The 19,913-nt window shown below is 38.5% G+C and overlaps 1 protein-coding gene across 1 annotated transcript; it reads right to left on the minus strand.

The window, feature by feature from the left end:
* Window positions 1-6,581: 6,581 nt before the first annotated feature.
* LOC104926356 (regulator of G-protein signaling 5) lies at window positions 6,582-14,079 on the minus strand. The gene is made up of 5 exons (XM_010740196.3): window positions 13,923-14,079; window positions 13,032-13,145; window positions 11,712-11,773; window positions 8,477-8,643; window positions 6,582-6,891 (listed from the first exon to the last, which is right to left on the minus strand). Exons 1-5 carry the CDS (start codon window positions 13,964-13,966, stop codon window positions 6,727-6,729), a joined length of 552 nt encoding a protein of 183 aa, XP_010738498.3. The 5' UTR covers window positions 13,967-14,079; the 3' UTR covers window positions 6,582-6,726.
* Between the last annotated feature and the right edge of the window lie 5,834 nt (window positions 14,080-19,913).

Here is a 19,913-nt window from a genome sequence, read left to right on the forward strand (position 1 = left end):
CAATGACGTAATTACCGGCGCCAAGAGAAGTGTCCGAAAGTGTCCGAACATTTTTTCTGTTAAGCTCACTATATAGTCCACTACATTTATTTCCCTATGTAGGGAGTAGGGAATGAGTGAGTGATTTCGGACACAGCCAGAGAGACAGAAAACAAGGGAGGGAAAAAAACAACTGAAACACAAGGAAGAAAGGAGGCTGACCACTTCCCCTTAAATGAAACTTAGTTTTAACTTCTAAATCGATCCAACACAACATGAAATTGCACCAACAAACTCCTTCTGATAAATGTGGTCACAATGCAGGGATTTGTAATGTAATATTAACCAAAAAAAGACTAAAGACTAGACTAAAATACAGTAAAATATTACTATTTTTGTGGCAGAGAAGCCTCGTTGGTATTTTTATTTACCCACACCTGCACGAACACTGCACAGCTTGTCTATATCTTTCTATGGCCAAACACGTTTACTTAACCGCATGTATGATTAATATTTGAATGGTCGGCCCAATGCTCCTCAGCAGCCATAAAAGTTGCCACCTCCTCCAAACTTTGCATTTGTTTTCTTTCTACATACCAACATGAATTCACCTGCAGTACTCAGTGTCATTTTGTAAATAGTTAAAACATATCGTTTGCATCTCGCCCACTATTTGCCAAGGCCTTTCAGCCGGTCGTGACACGGTTTACAGGAACATACACCACCATGTTTTCCAGGTAGAGGAAATAAAAGTATCAGTAGCAAGATAAATTTTACTGCTTCATTTGTGAGGCAACAATTGAGCTTATGAATTTATGTACCGAACAGGAAATTATACCAAATAAACACATTGATGAAAATCTATTTTTGTTTCACACCATGTTCTTGTACTCAACAAGCAGCCGTGAGAATTGTCAGCTCTAAAGATGAAATGCACATTAAATAGTATTTTGTTTTTCTATTGTAGTTATCATCTTTAACGACTAATAATAATAATCTTATAGGTTTGCCTCTGAATCCTATCCATGACACTCACTAGTCCCACTGATCTGGATACCACCAGAACCTGAAATGTGTGCAGATGGTGTTGATGAAGCTTCCAGGTCCTGTGGGTCTGAGACTGGCCGCCCTCTCCTAGTCAGCCAGTTTGTGGCAGCGTTTTCTTGTCCCCTCTTGTCATTTTGCATCGTGCAGTGGTTCTCAAAGGACTAGGTGTAACTGCTACTTACGCACGGGACCTAATCACAAGCTGTTTTTTGGTGGCTCACGTCAGGTTTTGTAGTTTATAATCGGTCAGTGGACGGCGTTGTCGGCATGTTGTTTCCGTCTTTCTCCTCTCCAAACAACATCATTCACACACCCACAAAATAATTTATTCAATTCTTTAAAAAGGTCCATTTCTGCTGCCAGTCACATAGCACAGTTCAGTAGAGGCCAAACATAATATGCACTTGTTATAAAAAATTGCATTATACTGGGGTGCAGATGTCTTAACTCATACAGATAGTGTGTGTCTGTCCTGTTCTTTGTATGTCTCGCATACCTCCCTTAGTTGGCCTCTGATTTACTGAGGCTGGTAGGGAGGGACAATTATAAATTAGTGGTATAAGGACAGGGGAGACAGGCTAGGGGAGTACCATGTGGATGTAAAATATAGTTCTCATTACTGAGCAGTAAACCAACTAAAGGAATGTTATGACGTTATCTGTATCAGTGGGGACGCTCCTTCTTGTACAAGATTATTAAATTCAACTTAAACTTTGATATTTTGAATCCAGTCCTCTTTATAAAAAATTCAGCACTCCTCATGTCACAAAAACATCGCCTGAAGGCAGAAGGATTCAGATATGGAAAGTTGACCGTGATGTTACCTTCACTCTTAAGAAAGCAGCTCATGTGTGTTGTCAGTTCTGTTGACGGCTCAGACCTTGACCAAGAAACACCCACAGGGTTTCTTGGTCAGCGGTACATCTCGCTGCCAGCCGCAGATATCACCGGGGGAAATGAATGAATGTTCTTTTATTTTCTCATACATGAAAAGTGTATAAAAAGCCCAGAGGCCATGAGAACTCTTCGCCACAATGCTGAAAACAAACCTGGGGGGAGTGTTGCCATCCTTAATGAGGAACTTGAGTGAGCAATCAGCTCTGTGTGTGTGTGTGTGTGTGTGTGTGTGTGTGCTTCCCAATCCTGCAGCATCCACCCTCTGCGCCTTATTTAATGACGCATGAGTAAGCATAAACAACACTGTATAGTTTTATGGTCTTAATCCATCAGCAAAGACTCAGGGGACTACAAATCTGTTTTGTTCCCAAGTTTAGATAGCGTGTCTGTATAACTTTCCATTCAGAAGTCGCTCCCATAGGTTGAAGCTGAGTCACTCAAAGATTTGACTTCATATGAAACATGTAAGTTCTCATCTAAAGTCTGATCACTGTTTTCGCTCCAGAGACAGATTTGAAAAGGTCTGCTCGTGCTTAGAGGGCTAATCATTACTGCTGGCACAGCAGGCGAGACTAATCTTTGTATGAAAACATTATCATGAGATTCATATCAAGCAATCCCGAGTGAAATTCTTCATCTTCTTCTGGCACATCTGGAAGAAAGCCAAGTCACGAATCAGGTGAAATTAAGAAAAGGAGATTCTTATGTTATCGGGATCAAACTCTTTTTTTATTCTGCCTTTCTTATATTATTACGGTTTCAACAGCAGTGATTGTTAACACAAAAGAACCAGAAACATTTAAACCTTGAGATCATTTTAGAGTTCTGCCTTGTTATGTGTGCGCACACATACTTTTCTCAGAAGCTACTTCGAGGCCTCATAGTGATGTAAATGTGACCGTAAAAGCAGCGAGTTAAACTCAAACAAACGTTTGTCACAAACGTCACTAACCTCCGTTAGGGACCTTTTCCATCTATTTCTAGGAACTGTGGTAGTAGTGGTGGATGTGTCCATGCAAAAAAAAAGCCTCTTACAGTGTTTGTGTTGGCAGCCGGTTCATCAGCCGCATCTGTTTCCGCTCTGTTTTTTCACTCATCGCTGATGCATGTCAGGGCCGTGCTCTTCACATGCTGCTTTGTTCCTCGCAACGATTAATTTACTCCGATGGAGGAATTGCAGATGTACGAAAAAAATCTGTTTTTCTTAGAGCTGTTTTACTTTAAGGGCTTCTGTAACGGTTTGTTTAATAGTTAAAGATAATCCCAGAACTACTTAACAGACATTTTGCCAAATGTACACCAAACTTTTTGTAAAAGATTTTCTTTAAACAAGCTTTAAATTGCTGGGAAGCCAGTGAGGGATCATGTCCACTATAGTAACTCTGGTTGGGCTGCTTTGTTTGACAGGGAGTGTACAGAGGTGGTTTTCTTTCCTAGGTTTGGCTCATGGCATACCGGGCTGTGTCACCTTAGTTAGCTGCACGGCTGACAATGTTTCATCAGGGAAAGTCTGTAAACCCACTTGGTGCTGTAACGTTATTCTCTGTTGCTCTAATCTGGTCCGGTCCTGTTGCCTGATATGACTGCAGATTCAGTTAACAGCAGTTAATTAGCAGTAGGCTACTTAAGGAAGTGGTTAGAATGAAGCTATCTGTCCATTAGGAAACTTTAAAGTTGCCCGGCTGTAGATACACGCAGCAGGCCTAAGAGTCGCTCTTTATCACACAGGAAGCACTCAGCTCCGGCAGCGTCGTAAGCAAGAAAACAGTTCATTGCATGTAAAATAAGCATATGCCGGATGAATCATCAGCTTTTCATCCTTTATCTGGAAATGACAAACTAAAATACCCTCAAGGATACTGGAGAACTTTGGAAAATTGCTGGAGAATAGATGATACAAAGTGGAAACATATAATAATAATTTTGACGCCATGGGAACAATAATGAACGATGTTTCTTGAAGGGTTTCGTGTTCTACTGTTTTCATTGCAGCCTCAAAGATCGTGACACATGATGAATACGTTTCTAATGAAGAAAAACAAAGTGACAATTCATAGTCAGGTGTTTCTTCTTTTATGACAGTGAACAGACTGGGAAGAGTCCCCGTCAGCTCTCCACTCATGGGTTCCACTTTTCGTATGGAAGAATAACTTAGACACATTTGCTTTGTAAATAGTCGATATTTACACATAAAATAAATACATCTTCAGGAATTGTATGCATATATATTTTTTATGTGGTCGACTACAAAACGTACATGCAAGGCTACAACAAGTAATGCACACTCAGCACTGTTAAAGCCCTTATTGATATTTCTGTGATACGATGTATGACATTCAAGGTTATGACACCAGACTGGCCAATCTGTGACATAATAAAACCTTGTCAACGCCGTTTAAAACTGCAGTAAATCAGATTCTCTTACATTTGTGGATGGTTCCAATGCCCTTCTGAATTTTTACCTCCAAAAAAACAAAACAAAGTTGACACAAAGTTGCCAAAATACGTCACTCCTGATGAGTAATATTTTCAGTTTTTAGTTTGCAAACAATAAGGACTTCTAAAATGCTGAATATCCTGATAACAATATTCTTGTGTTGGTTAAGACATATATGCTTTTTGTAATATATAAAAAAGCATTAAAGAGTAAATATAATCACACTTTATGACTGCTACATTCAGCTTTATATATTTATGAAACTTTGCACACCGGCACCAAATTCACCATCAGCTCCGTCTGTCTGTAAGTTAGATTCAAACCAGTGTTTTGTTACAGTTAGAAGTGTTGACCTGGAAGATAAGTACAAGTGTAAAGAACATATATCACCAGACTGATAACCGTGACTATTTTAAATGCAGTATTTGTGATTGCAATGCCTCTATTTCCTTTAAATTTCCTTTATGATTAAACACATGATTAAATATGATGTCTCATAACCAGTATTGACATCGTCCAGTGCTGAAACCCTGCAAGTTCTGTCTCCCATGCATTCTTTTTCTGGTGAATTAGCACTAAAACCAGGTCTGGTTCTCCTTTAGTGACTCAGCATGCATACTACTTTGGTATCATCACATGGGAAACAGACTTTTCTCTGTTAGAATCACGGCCCTGTTCGCTTCTTCTTTCTTTAGAATCCCTCCTACTTGATTTTCCCATCTTAGCAACTTGCAGTTCAGTGGTAGCCAAGGAGCTCGACCACTGAGCCAACCAACCAGCACTGTTCTCAAGGACGGCTCTCACACGATGCATCGCAAACCAAAAAGGGTCAGGGTGGGAATGGGTTGTTTGGTGACAATCCAAACTTACTGCTATGTGAGAGAGTGGAAGAGACAAAAAGAGTTGTATGTGCATGTAATAATCATTTGTCAGGCATTGATACTAGAAGAGGGTCCACTCTGTTGCAAGTTCTTTTATTTAATGACAAAATGTTCGGTTGTCACTGGAAATTATTTAAATAAACACCAAACTGTTATTCTATTTAGAGTTTTCCCAATGGTCTTCTCCCATAGACAGAAAACGTTATAGGTCATATCATATCCAGGAACTCAAAATTGCACTAATTCCATTTTAATCTTGGAAAAACCACAACGTCTCTCTGACATCTGTCTGGTTTTAATGTCTGCAAGGGTCGACACCAGAGTCTGGATTTAACATTTAGGGTTAATCTTTATGGGGTTAAAGAAAAAATGCAGAATGCTTTTCATTCAGTCAGATTTAAATTTGGTAAACTTTGACTTAAAACAAGACCCTTTCTACTGAAGGGGTGTTTATGACATGACATAGACTAGAAGTTGAGTTCAATAAAGTGACTTATTATTATAATCATAAGATAATCAGGAATATTAAAATAAAAAGAATCGCTTCAACGGTGCCAGTGGATTTCTGGTCAAGGTCACTAAAAAGGCCAGAAGTGACTTTGGCGTTAAAGCTAATTCATACTGGTGCGTCAGAGTGTTGTGCTACCAAAGACCATCTCCATTCTGTGAGGAAAGAAAAGGCCCAGCTGTACCTGTGATGCTGCTTTTCAGACTGTGCAAACACTGCAAAATTGTAATGGATCTACTTGGACCAGACAATACAGAGCAGGCTGAAGGAAAAACGAGGAAGACTATGGACTATGCGATGGTGGCAATCAATTGGGTCAAGCTTACACAACACTGTAAATCTGTATAGACAGGTCTGGCAAAGCTGCAACACCTTGACGCACAACCTTGACGTCAGATAATTTCAAGGGATCCTTTAATGAACATTAAGATCTACCGCGTGCATCCAAAGGTTGAACAATTCTTCAACCTTGTTCTTGTTCTTCATGGAGACAAATCGGTGTATGTTTTGATGTAGATCTTGAGTGTGTGTGTGCGCATTTATTTTGTATGTGTGTGTGTTCCTGTACTTCTACCTTTGTGTGAGAACCAATCATGTTTCTTAAGGCCATTTTTGATTGAGTGAGGTATTTCTGGAAACCAATACTTTTCTATGATAGGGAGTGTAGAAGTTCAAGAACATATGTGTGTGTGTGTGTGTGTGTGTTGGGTGGGGAGGCAGGGTTATTTCAAAAGGCAGTTTCTCTCTTTAGTTACATTTGAAGTACAATTTGAAAATATAATTTTCTCACACTTCATTGTTTTGGATAATTTGAATAAATAAAAGTCTTCGGTTCTGAGGCTGTCTTACACAGTTTGTAGTTTATTAGAAACACTTAATTTAAAAAGATTAGTCTTCTATTAATTTCATATTATGTACTGCTGTTTGAAACCTCCCCGCCACCCCCCCACCCAAGTTCCCCAGACTCCCGCTCTGGCTTAGTTGACCAGAAGCTCCTGGTATTGCTCAGACCGGAGGAAACGACCAAAGGAGTCTTTCTCCATCAGGGCGAAGATCCTCTTCTGAGCCAGGTCAAAGGTCGCAGGGGAGAGATCCACCAAGTTTCTCAGGGTCACGTCCTTGGTGAAGTGGTCAATGTTCACCTGTAATGGGAGGACAACAGGATACAATGAGGATGAAGGTTGAATGAACAAAAAGTATTGATGGCACGAGTACTGATGACGCGGAAAAGATGTGTCTGCTGTCAAAGGCTCGAAGAGGAAAATGATGAATCCACATCAATATAATGGTATTGTTTATTTTAACCAGCCAGTTGTGATGTTTATTTCAAAATAAAATGTAAACATATTACCTAAATTAAGTCATGGTGATTACTCAAAAATTTGACTTGTTTACGGCAACTGGTTTAAATTAGTCGGACTGATTGTAATGGAAAAAAATTCTGGGCTGTAATAAATTTAGGTCTATTTAGACTATAAATAATGACTTCAATGGAAAAATGGTCAATTGGAAGTTGGACTTGGATCCAAAGTTTTACCGAAAATGAAAAGAAACAAGTATTAGAAGTGAAATATACAAGTATTGATTGATATATGAGACCAGCTGAAAGAAGCTTTTTAAAAAGTAATTATTGGGCATTTTCCAGGGTTTATTATCAGATGAGACGATGATGAGGAATGGCATGTTGGCTGATAGCAACAGTCCTTTTTATAGAGTTTGAACTTCATTCATGCACAAACGTGTAATACCAATCCATATTGTACTCTTCTAGTTTGGTTTTGACTGCTTGTGGAGTTGAAACACATTTTTTTTGATGGTAGACTTTAGCCCTGTCCTTCAGATTTGGAGAATTTTAACACTTTCCAACCAGTGGATGGATTATATAAAGAGGAAGACACACACATACAAAAAAAAAACCCAACTCAAACCTTCTTTTCTGTCTAAAAATCTTTAGATAATTCAATAAATTAATCAAGCTAAAAAAAAGTCTCCAATCAGCTGACATTGTGGAGATCCAAGATTTTCTTTTAACTGCTTCATCTGCTCAATATGTCTGATGTTAAATCTTAATCAGTGTTGACATATTTGACTGACACCAAGTTAATTAATATATAAGCTACATTAACTGGTAGTGAATTAATAAACTGCATCATTGTAAATACAAGATCACATAGATTTATTTCTTTATGTGAAATGTAAAAACACCCGTGAGACTTCTCTGCTGCCTGTGGTACAATGAGATATTTATTTGTCATGTATTTCTTTAGTGATCATGATTTATTTATATTTCTATATATTTTACTTGGTGGTCGTGGTACATTTGTGGCTAGTTGTATTCCACTGTTTCCAATCTTTAAGCTAACTGGATTCAATCTCATCTTATTGTCAACGAGGCAGTGAATGAATTTATGAATAAATATTTCTTTAATTTGTTTCACTAAGTTGAGCCAATGGAAAACTCTAATGTTCAGTAAAAGGAACAATATTACCCCCTGAAATGAACTTGCTGTGGTGTGGAATTGGCACAGAATTTATATTTTATTTGGAATTTATCATATTTTGTAAGCGACTGCAGCCGCCTGATGGATGAACCTGTTTCATTTTAGAGAGATCAGAAGTGAAACCCATCACGTAACACCAGCTACATGAGATGAACTTGATATTTCTTTCTATTCCATGTGGAGTTGAGCTCATAAAAAAAGGGTGAAGTCACAGGAAGTCCCTGACCTCTCTGGGTCCCTCGGACTGGATGAAGTCTTCATAGATCTTCTTGGCCTTGGCAGCCATCTTCATGGGGTTCTTGGTCTTCTTAAAGTCCTCACAGGACATCCAGAACTCAATATTCTCATCGCTGAACTCTGACTGCAGGAAACTGCGGAAAGCATTCAGACCATCTGATGGAGAGAGGACGGGGTGAGAGTCAGGATATATAATGAAGTACGGAACAACAAATGATTTAAACTTTTTCATGCATTTATTTTAAAGTAAATATGCTGCCATTTGGAGATTTTCGAAATTGGCTTGATTGAAAGATGTTACAGCACAGGACAAGGTGAAAGACAAAATGGCAAGATAGTGAATTTACAGTTTGTCACAAAGTAGACCATAAATCTCAAAATACTGTGTAATGAGTCTGTTCTTAAGTTGTCGAGATGTCAAATCCGTCCATAAAAAATGTGTTTGTGTGAGGAATGAACGGGAAAATGACCCCCATAAAACCACAATAATCATCGGACCATCTGTCCGCCGCCCTAGATTAACAGCTTTCATCCATGCCAACTGCTCTGATAAAATGCTTCACAGCCAGGATCAGAGTAAACAGGAGTTAAATGTTTGGGCGCCATTGGACTGGCACCAAAATTACATATTCTGTGTAGTAAATTATGAAATTGTTAAGAAGCTTTATCAGCTGGAGAACACACTCCCACCTTTTAATGTCGTTATTTTCCAAGTGACACCTGTTTTTTCCAGCAGTGACACTCGTATTCTCGCATACCAGATGTCTAATACCTCATGAGAATTGTGTTTTGTTTTAATGGAACATTTTAAAAACAGGCAGCTTGGCCCAAAAGGTCATTATTTAAACAGATTTAGTGGAAAATAAAAGGAAAGCTGCATTTAACATTCTAAAAATGCTGCGTTATGAGATAAAATGATATATATATTGTTAGTTTGTTGCACTTTTTAGTTTCCCACAGACTGAGCCATGTGGGAGATGTCAACCTTTCGGAAGAGTCAAAAAAGAAGTGTGTGTGAATGAATGTATAACTTTGATTCGGATAAAGCAGTAGAAACATTCAGATCCTTGATGAGGCTCGATAAAACAACCAGTCATTTCAGCAAAGAGCATTGTAATATAACATAATGTCTGAAAAAGTTCCCATTGTCTGAAGCAGCATGTGCTGCAGAAGATAAGCATTCTCTTCTGGCCTCAGGCTTTTATCTGTGATCTCCATGGCTAGTTTGGTTCAAAATAGCACCGAGTCTCAATCAAGCTGCAGCTTTTTTTTGTTTTTTTGTTTTGTTTTCCCCTGAAAGACATTTCATCCTTTCATTACAAGGACCGGAACAAAAGGAGAAGCTCACACGCACAGGCACCGACGACAAGCTGTTTGCGTTTCACAGCCTCGTGTTTGTTTGTTTTTCATGCATTCATGATTTCATAATCATGCACTTGCACGTCTGCTAGATTTTCCTGTGCAATTAACTTTATTAAAATTAAGTTTTAATTAACTTCACTCGTCCTAATAGATTGAACAAGCTGCGTAATCTTTCAAATAACTAAACACTGAAGAGGTCCTCTAATTAAAAACTGCATCAACGTGAAAATTAGATTAATTTTTCCACAAGTTCATATCTAACAGTAATCATGCATTATTTATTTCTTGATGCATCGTGCAATTTGTAGCTCTCAGGTGAAGGAGGGGGGGTTGATGCTCCATCTGAGAGGCGATAAGTCACTGAGAATCTCATGGGAATTAACAGGGGAGAGGCCATAAAGAATAATGCAAAAGTAAAAATCGCATGAAGCAGTTTACACGAGCCGTGCAATAAATCAATGCTGGTGGAATCATTTAGACTTCTCCCTGGAGATGTTACCATAACACTCATACCCTCCATGGACTGATACACACACACACATGCATACACACATTCATGCAGGCATGCAAACAAAGGTGGAACATAAATCTTCCTGCCCTACACTTTGCTGTAGGAGCCACTTAGAAAGGTCTTTTACCACCTACTGAGCTGTGCAGAGAAAATGTTTCTCCGTGCACATTAGCTGGTCAGTAACATCTGTACGTGGATCTGTTCTTTATGCACAGGGGCAGCTTAAGTGACTTATTAGCAGGAGAGTTTACATGTAGCGTTAAATACCATTACCCATTGGAGTTAATCATCAGTGCTGCTCTCAGGCGTTCTGTGCACTTGGTGAAGTAAACAGTAGAGCCGGAGGTGTTTCTGGTGTTTTTCTCCACATGAGCAATGTTTACATGTCTCTCTGTAACACGATCTCCTGCAAACTATGATTATGTGACAGTTTTACATTAGGAAAAGGTGATGCTGGATAACTTCCGTTTGTAAAATTCTTGCTGCAGATGTTTTAATCCAAACTGAGCAAAACTGTGTCAGAGGTGCTTAAAAAAAACACCCTAAAGATGAGATTACTTTAGGGTTTAGGGAAGCGGGTACAGTTAATTAAAAAAAACCCTGCAACAATGAGAATCTTATTAAAAACATCAATTCTAACTAACTTAAATGGAAAACTTGACATGTTTTATGCACACAAGCTCTGTTGTTGCTATGGGAACCAGACCCTGATAGATGTACTGTACTAGACAGCAGACCTCGGTGGAAGTGATGTCTTCTCCCTTTGGTTAAGTTCTAGCTGTTACATAATGACCACGGATTTGTAAAAATGTGAAATAATGATGCGATAATGACCCTAAGTGTTTGGGTTTGCATCTTTGGATTTATACAAGGAGGAAATGAACGTCTCCTCGGCTATTTGTGCAAAACACCAGTGTGCAGAAATGTGCCATGATTTCTAAAAGAAGAAAAAAATCTCTGGTAACATTACGTTACTTTAAAGGCATGTTGTTTTTTATTTCTTTTAACTTAAGGGCAGGTTTGAAAGATTGAGTATTGTTGGATAAAGAACATATGACATTGAAAATGTAAACCTGAAGGTCTGCTCCTCAGTTCATTAAGTCAGCAAGATAATGAGACACATTTAAAATCCAACTGTTACTCCTAATGACGTCGTGGGGACCAACGTCACAGTCTGCTTAGTCACAATACGGGGACGCAGAACCATACGGGGACAAAAGGGTTAAGACTCGTTTTCTTGGACCGGTAAGCCTCCAGGGAATGGATGTAAGTTAATGCAGTGACACACATACTGTAAGTGTTTGTGTGTGAGAGAGAGAAAGAGAGGGTGAGTAAGAGAGGGTTCACGTACAGCCGTTGTTCAGGACTCTGTCCAGACTTTCACGCCACTGAGCAGCCTCCTCAGGAGTAGGCCTGCACACAGAGTACCTCAGTTTAGTCAGGAGGCATCAACAAAACTGGTTAAAACGATCAAATCCAAGCTACAATACAGAATACTCAAGTTTCAGTGTGTGGGAAAAAGTTTTGATTTCAATCACAAATGAGTCTTGATGATCGATATAACTTTTTCATTACGTGTTCTACAAAGACTCTACAAAGAAAAACAGAAAAACTTCAAACAACACGCTATAAATATTCGAATACATTTTTGATGCACGGTTCCAGTCTCACAAAGCCAGACTGCATCCTTTGATCTCAGCTTCCCCCTGCAAGATTTAAAGTCTGGAAAACATCCACTGAGAATAGATTGCGTCTGGTATGTGTCGGACGAATCACGGGAGCATTTAGTCATTGGGCTGAATCTTTGAATAAGTGGAAAGGAGTAACGTTTCTGAAACTGCATGTCCCTTTCTGTCACATTTAGAAGAAAGTTTCCAAAGCAATGTTTCTTAGCCTTAAAATGAGCTGGAAGGACCAATGACAGACTGAAGACCCAGTGAGGTGTCTTAGTAAAAGAACAGATCTGTCATGGAACATTTACTATAGGCTGATGTTTCTTAATGAGCACTGGACGAGCACTAAATTAAATCAAATATAAATAACTGAACAAATGTACACGAATAACGGCTTTTCAATAGATGTAAAGGCTAATGCCAATTATCATCATCATGAATTACAGTCGCGGGGACGTTATAAAGACCGAAAGTCCCAGTGCTGAAACACATTGAAAGAATACTGCAAAGCAACATCAAGCCTCAGCTGATGCCTCGCCACACTGGGGACAATTCAAGGTTAAAAATATTCTGCTTTGATCAGAATAATTATTTTTTCCAACTCAAGAACTTTGTAAGTTTCCATCAAATGTCAGATTCTCATAACACAGTTCACAGGAAACAACACTTCTCTATTACTCCTCCTCACAGGGTTGCTGATGTGTATGAAATAACAATAACAAAGAAAAAGAAAAGTAGGTCAACATCTAATAGATCATATATACAAAATTAATCTTTAACTCTTCTTTTTAGGGTAATGCCTATGGAAGTCATGCAAACGCTGAGATCTGAGCCCAGTCATGGTCTGAAGATGTTTAACGTGCTTTGATCTCCGCATCTTGTACCTGTTTGGAGCTCTGCTCCGCCACTTAGTCATGAGTTATCTGCTTAACAAGGTGGCAAACATCATTCCACGGTCATTCATCTCCCTGAGGAGAAGCAGATAAAGGAGGACTCACTTCTGCAGCTTCTCCGGCTTCTTCTCAGCCTTCTCAGGGTAGGGGATGATGAGGTCAATGGCATTTTCTGGCTTCTGCAGCAAAACTCCCAATTTCGACTTGATCTCCTTCGCCCTGGAGGACGCAAAGCAGAAGCAGTCTCTGTTTTAACTACTTAGACACAGTAATGTAATCATGATGCGTCATTATCTCTTTAACATGACTCTGGTATATTTTATTTATAGAAGACATTAAGATGAAACATACGGTAGTTGGCTGATAACGTAATTCAAAACTACAAAAGTCATTTTTAGGGAAAGGGAAAAGTACCAGTTATGGCAACAAAACTAAACAAAATGACAATATTTATTTAACTCTGAATGACTAATCTAATTAGAATTAATTACTCTGGACAAAAATGTTGAACTCTTTTGTATTTGAATAAAGAACAAAAACCTGCACAGCATCACATTTGAAAAGCAATTCTAACGAAACTGTGAAAATGTTTCATTGATTGTGGTTGTGTATTGTTCTGTGTCAACAAGAATTTTCTTCATCTCTCTGAGCGCACAGCTCGAGTGCACGAGCAACACAATACATTTCTCTGACTCTCTTGAGTAATCAGCATAAACCAGCAACTTCCAAGTTAAGTATTAAATAGTAGAATAACACAGAATAAAATGTTCTTCAGGTCAAAAGTTCTGAATTCCTTTTTAGAAAGTAAAAAGTTCACAAAGATTAACTTTAAGCTGTCAAACTCTGTCCGATGGAAACTGCAGAAATGATTTACAGTTTATGTTTTAAACCTTTTTTGACACAGTATAATAAACTCTTGAAATAAAGTCAAACTTTTTCAGAGGAACACAATGTTTAGACATGACAGGAAAAGAAAAGAGATGATGCAGGTCTCACCTTTCGAGGCAGGTTTGGGGTAAGGCAGCTAATCCTTTACACATTGTCCAGCACTTTCAGTCGCAGTATATTTAAGAATGAATTCAGTTTTCCTGTTGCTGTTGCTCACTGTGAGTCTCGTTTTGCTTTCTGACTCTGGCTTTCAGCACATGGGGAGTTTTATACAGACGTCCTTTGGGCTTCGGGCCAACAGCTAAGCCAATCACACTGGAATGTGTACAAGCAACGAGTAGCACGGCTGAGGAAGGGCGGGTTTTCATACGTGAATGGCTGCTCGCTTTGAGGTTTCAATTAACAGACAGACCCAGCACCAGCGTGCAGGATGCAGATTAAGACCATTTGTGCTTATTTTTAGAGCTAAAGTGCATTTTCTAAATATTTACTGATCGTACTTTAACAAATATAAACCTGATTTAAACCTCTGATATGTTGAGTGCTGTCTAAGCAGCTGCACAAGAGGTAAGGCTGAATGAAACCAGTTTACATCAGATTTTTAATCAAGAATCTCTCAACAAAGAAATAACATAATAAATGTTAGCAGGTATTTGATCCCTGCTTTTTATATCTGACAGTTTTTCCATCGTCTGCGAGGCTTTAGTTGTTGATCAAAAAAGTTCAATACCCAATACTTTATCCTACCACCCTACTGAAAGTTTCCAGTTTCCGTCCAGACTACAGGAGTCTCATGTAAAATAGTATGTTGGTAATATTAATAGAAGCTTCCTTCAGTTTATACACATCTTTTGAATGTGGGGAATCAAACTGTTGCTCAAACTGCAGGACAGCTGACCGAAGCTCCTAGTTTTAGGATTTTTTTTTATGCCTTTAGCAGAGTGAGTGTAGTAAGAAATTATTAAGTAACACACACGTAACAAGAAATGTGTTAAACTCTACTTCTGCTCTTTACCCAACTAATTTCTAAACCAGTAATCCACTGTTCATCTCACTATGGTATATACCTAGAACAACAGGCAGCTTCCAGTGGCAAACCACATCAGGCGACATTTTAAACTAAAATCTCAAAAAGACAACAACAACAACACCGTGTGAAACTTTAATTTGCCAACCTAAACATTACTTACAACAGTTATCACATCCCAAAAAATGTCAACTGTACTTTTTTACTTAAGTTTCTCAAATGGTCATTTTAAATCTCATGAATCATTTTTTTTTATAGGAGTAATTCACTTATCCGCTGAGCCATGAGGTGTCCCCAGCCACCCGAAACTTCTTACAAATCAGAAATAGGATCAGTCATCCCAGCAGCCAGACTGTTGATTGTCTGGGTAATACTTTTGTGTTGCAACCTCCTGCAAACTGATCATCACACCACGGCTGATTTGGTTAAATGTGGTTAAATCAGAGTTCAGTGTTTAAGATAAATGCATAACTATGTTTTCATTTGTGCATAATCACCTGAAATAAAAAGTGTTTTCATTACCTCACAATGAGCCTGGTTCCTTTTCCAAGGAGTCCAACATGTTTCTACAGCAGCCACCATAGTTTTTTTTCCCCCCCACACACTTGGAAGGGAGGGTGAGGCGAGGGGTATTCAGTTCGTTCCAATCTTCAACTTCATCACTACATCCTACAAATCTGAACTTTAAAACTTGCACAGTGTCTGTCCGTCATTACAAACTTTGTAAGCACAATTCCACATGACCTTCTATCTCCAAAAGCTTTTGCAGCGGTTAACAGCAGAGTGCCACGGCCGCTCTCAGAGAGCAGCACAATTATTCTTCGCACAGCTGCTTCAGTAGAAAAGTATTTGAACAAAAAAACGCTGCCGCTGAGGTTCGTCTCATGTGTAGCAGAAACAAAAAGGAGTTTGGATGTGATCTTTCAAACAAATCTGAATCTGCTCTTAAATTTCCACTCTCCCAGAGTCAGCATCGCTTTTTTCTTTTGCCTTTAGTAGCTTCATTTTTCTTTAAATCACTGCAGACTGGAGTGTTTTTACCCTTGACATTTTTATTATATGTTTGGAAGAACTAGATGAACACATGTACTCTTTATTACTGTCAGTAGACGGGGGCTTTTCAGGTCGCCAGCTTGTCATTATGAAGCTTTATATTACATAAACTCTCTGGTCATGACAGAACATCACATGCCCTGAAGCTCTCCCCTTTCAAACATGTCTTTGGATTCAGAAAACATGTTTTTCTGAATGTATTCCAGTAGATCTACTGTACGTGATGCTGCTGAAAAATGAAGAAGGAGTGAAGTATTTTTATTATTCTGAGCTGGATGCTCTCTCATTTATTTTGTATGTTATACTCACACAAGGCAGATGGCTCATAGCTGAGCTTGCCAACTCTTTCTGAAGCATTCACTCGTGTATTTATAATATATATATTGAATTTCATCATAATAAAATGCTAAATTTAGTGCAGAGACAGGTTTAGTTTTTGAAAAGATCATGCTGAGTTTCTATGTTACAATACTGCCTGGCAAAGCTCATTATGTAACCAAGTCATAACAAAGATAAAAGTGACAAATAGTCTTTTTCTCTCTGTTTCTATGGCGATGAAAACTAATCTATAGCAATTCTGTATCCAAGTATCTCATTTGAAAATCTCTTACATCCACTTTATTAAGCTGAACCGCATTAATCTTTTGTGTATGCATTTAATAAAAATGTCTCAGGCAACTCAAGACGTTGCTACTTTTTGAACACAAGAGTTTATTTGGCAGCTTTAGGCCAACATGGGCATTTATTAAAAAACTTCACATCCAAAAGTGACGTCTCATCAAATGATGCTTCACATTTTCTATCAGTTCTCAAGACTTTTTACTCTTGCACAGTCATCTGGCATTTTCCATAAATAAAACAACTAACTCTGTCTTTTCTGAACAGCTATTTTGGGATGTAGTGCAAAAAAACCCTTGTATCTTTAAATTAGATTTACTCATTTGCAAAACCAAATATATTTTGAGAGATATCTAATGCTGCCCAGATTACAACACAATGAGGAAATGTCTTTAATTAATGTATTGGCAAAGTAATAAGATGCTGATACTGTATCTAATCGATTTTACCTTCAATATCCGCTTGTGTAATCCAATATCCGCCTGCAGCACCTAAAGCATAATTAACCTTCTTGTGGTTAAGATCATAGTCTTGATATGAAATGAAATATTAAAAAGGTCAAAGCAGTGAGGTATGAGAAACTAGGATTTACACAACCACGTGCAGGACTCAGGATGACTTTTCCTTCATATGTCAACCAGCTTCCCTGACATCCTGACAAACATTGCTAATGAATGAAATCCATACAATTCCAAAATTAGAATGAAGGATTCCCTCCTAATTGGTCAAACTAATTAGCTGTAAATCATGGAGACAGTGTTGCAAATTATGACACATGAAGAAAAAGATGCTGCCTCATCTTGACTCCATCATTCTAAATGTATTAATTCCCTGTGTGAGGGAGCTGATATAACTCACCCCAACCTCGGAGCACCTTGTAGGTTTTATAACAAGTTTGAATCGAATGATTCGGTCATAGATTATAGTTGCCAAGCAACTCATTAACATTTTCCTCAACAGTAGCTTGTTAGCTTTGATCTATAAGTCTATAATCTACCGCAACCCAGCCGACATTAATATTTCTGAGACTTAACCAAGTCTGAAAGCAGCTCAAATCCCATGGTGTTTGATTTACAGGGTTAACTTTGATTTAGCGCTTCTCTAACTTTATCTAGGTTCAACCTCTTGTGACGACTTTAGCTCAAATGATAGGTGAAAAAAATATTATCTTGGTGGCAAAATGATCAAAGTTTGTTACAATTTAAGATAACAAAATTTAGAACACCAGTGAAGTAGAGTGATACGTGTAGTAGTAGTGATGTAGTACTCTATATAAGCCGTCATGAAATGACTCCTGTCCAATCAAATTACTTAAATTTAAAGTATATTTTTGTACATCTACATTTTAATGTGAATATAGTACACACATGGCAGTCCATGTCTGATACTAAGAGTAATATCTGGACAAATGGGAAGCATAATTCCAATATATTAAACAAACTTTAGTAACACGGTCTCACGTTGAAATGAGTAGATTACTTACTTAGCAACTTGACTGGACCCGGGTAATTTATTTATGCACAGTGTGCAAAAACACGTACAGAACATTGAAGGTAAACAACCCTCGATGAGATGAATATCCACATATGAGCCAGAAGAGCCGTGGAAAATTCTAATTTAACACAGTTTAACTCAACTAACAAATAAATAAACAGGCTGAAGAACTGTTGAAAGATACATGAGCTTCTCACATGAGCCTGAGGCACATTGTACTGTGATCCATGCTATGCAGCCGGTAGCTATTAAGAGAGATCAGTTTGTTGGCACGGCAATGTATTCAGAAAACACAGGTTTCAGTACCATGTTATTAACGCCCTTGTTACAGCCAGACAATAGGGGCCTGTCCGTTATATAAGAGCTGCACTTATTGAGATTGACTGGACTTAAATTGTCTGTTTTTATTCCAGGACTGATAACAAAACCTGGTGCGGAGCTGTTTGTTTACATCTCCTTGTTTTTACTGGTTCTATAACCAGAAACCTTGAAAAATGTCTCCTGCAGCATTTTCACCCAACTTTGGTTGAGGTCATGGATAAGTCCTTGAAAAAGATAAAGCTGCACACTATAAAATGTCCCTTTACTGTGACAAGCCCAAGGCTAATCTGTGTCATAATCATACTGTTTAATTACAATCTAGATATGCCTCGCCTGTCAGGTGGATGGATTACCAAGGCAAAGGACAAGTGCTCATTATCGTACTGTATGTTTGTCGAGTGTCTATTTGTGCTAATGATGGACGTATGACGGGTATTCTGATCATTTTCTTTGAAATATATCAAGATCAGCAATTATCTGCATGGTTAGAAAAGGGAAATGTCGTAGTGTGCAAATGACCGTTCAACAAATGAGTCTGGGGACATGGACTATTCGTTGGATGATTCTTTTTTCCCCTCGTCCTGACATGAGGTGGACGCACAATTAGGGCTGAATATCTCCAAGACTTGTGGCAGGTCAGCCATTCAATTGTAGTTCAAAATAATAAGTGTTTCACTTCCTGTTTTCTCTTTACATTGTCTTCTAGAATTGAAACCAGTAAAAGGGTCCACAGTTATGTGACCTTGTAGGTGTGGTGCAAGAAAGAAATCTAGCATGAGGTTCACATCGCCTGAAAACTTGAACAATGCTGTTTTTTTGTCCGTTTAGCTCCAGTAACGGCTTCACGGACGAGGCAAGCACACAAAGCTACATATGAGGTCTGCTTTCATTACAGAATTTCCTGGAAGCCAAAGTTCAGAGGGGGACAGTCCTTTGAGTGCTTGTGTACTTAGGCCAACGGCACAAGCTGCACCGCTGTTCAAATAAACTTGCACCAGTTGGCATCCAGGTGCTTTGTTTACCCCGCTGACAGAAGCTCTACGCTCAATTTAGACATGTAATAGCATTTCTGAAAGCTCAAGCAACGCTGTCAAATACTGTTTTTCAGGAGTAATGATCACCAAATGGCATGAGAAAGGATGAAACGGCAGTTGATTGCAATTAACAATCTGAAAAATACGTAATATGCAGGAAGTGTCAATTATGGTGTATTTTTAGTAGCTGCACTGAGCTCAGGTTTTGAGCTCTTGTTTTTCTACTGAATTCACTTACACGTCCACTGAACCTGAACATTGTAATTATGGGACCTGATGACAGTGCATATATAAGAGCTTTTCTTGATGAATACAAATGCTGCTTTAATATTCAAAGCCATAACAGATGTTATGCAGCCAGAGCCGACTGAATACAAGTATTCTGTTAATGCTGTTCATTCTTTAGATCCCATCACGAGGGATGTCTCGTTCAACACCTGGCGCTGCCTATCTCTATATTTTTACATAACTTACACAAGCCCTATGTTTCTGTTGTGCCATCATCACTTTTTTTTTTTCATCTGTGGTATTTGCCATAATTGCCGTATTCCA

The sequence above is a fragment of the Larimichthys crocea genome, chromosome XVII, assembly GCF_000972845.2.
Source record: "Larimichthys crocea isolate SSNF chromosome XVII, L_crocea_2.0, whole genome shotgun sequence".
NCBI classification, from domain to species: Eukaryota; Metazoa; Chordata; class Actinopteri; family Sciaenidae; genus Larimichthys; species Larimichthys crocea.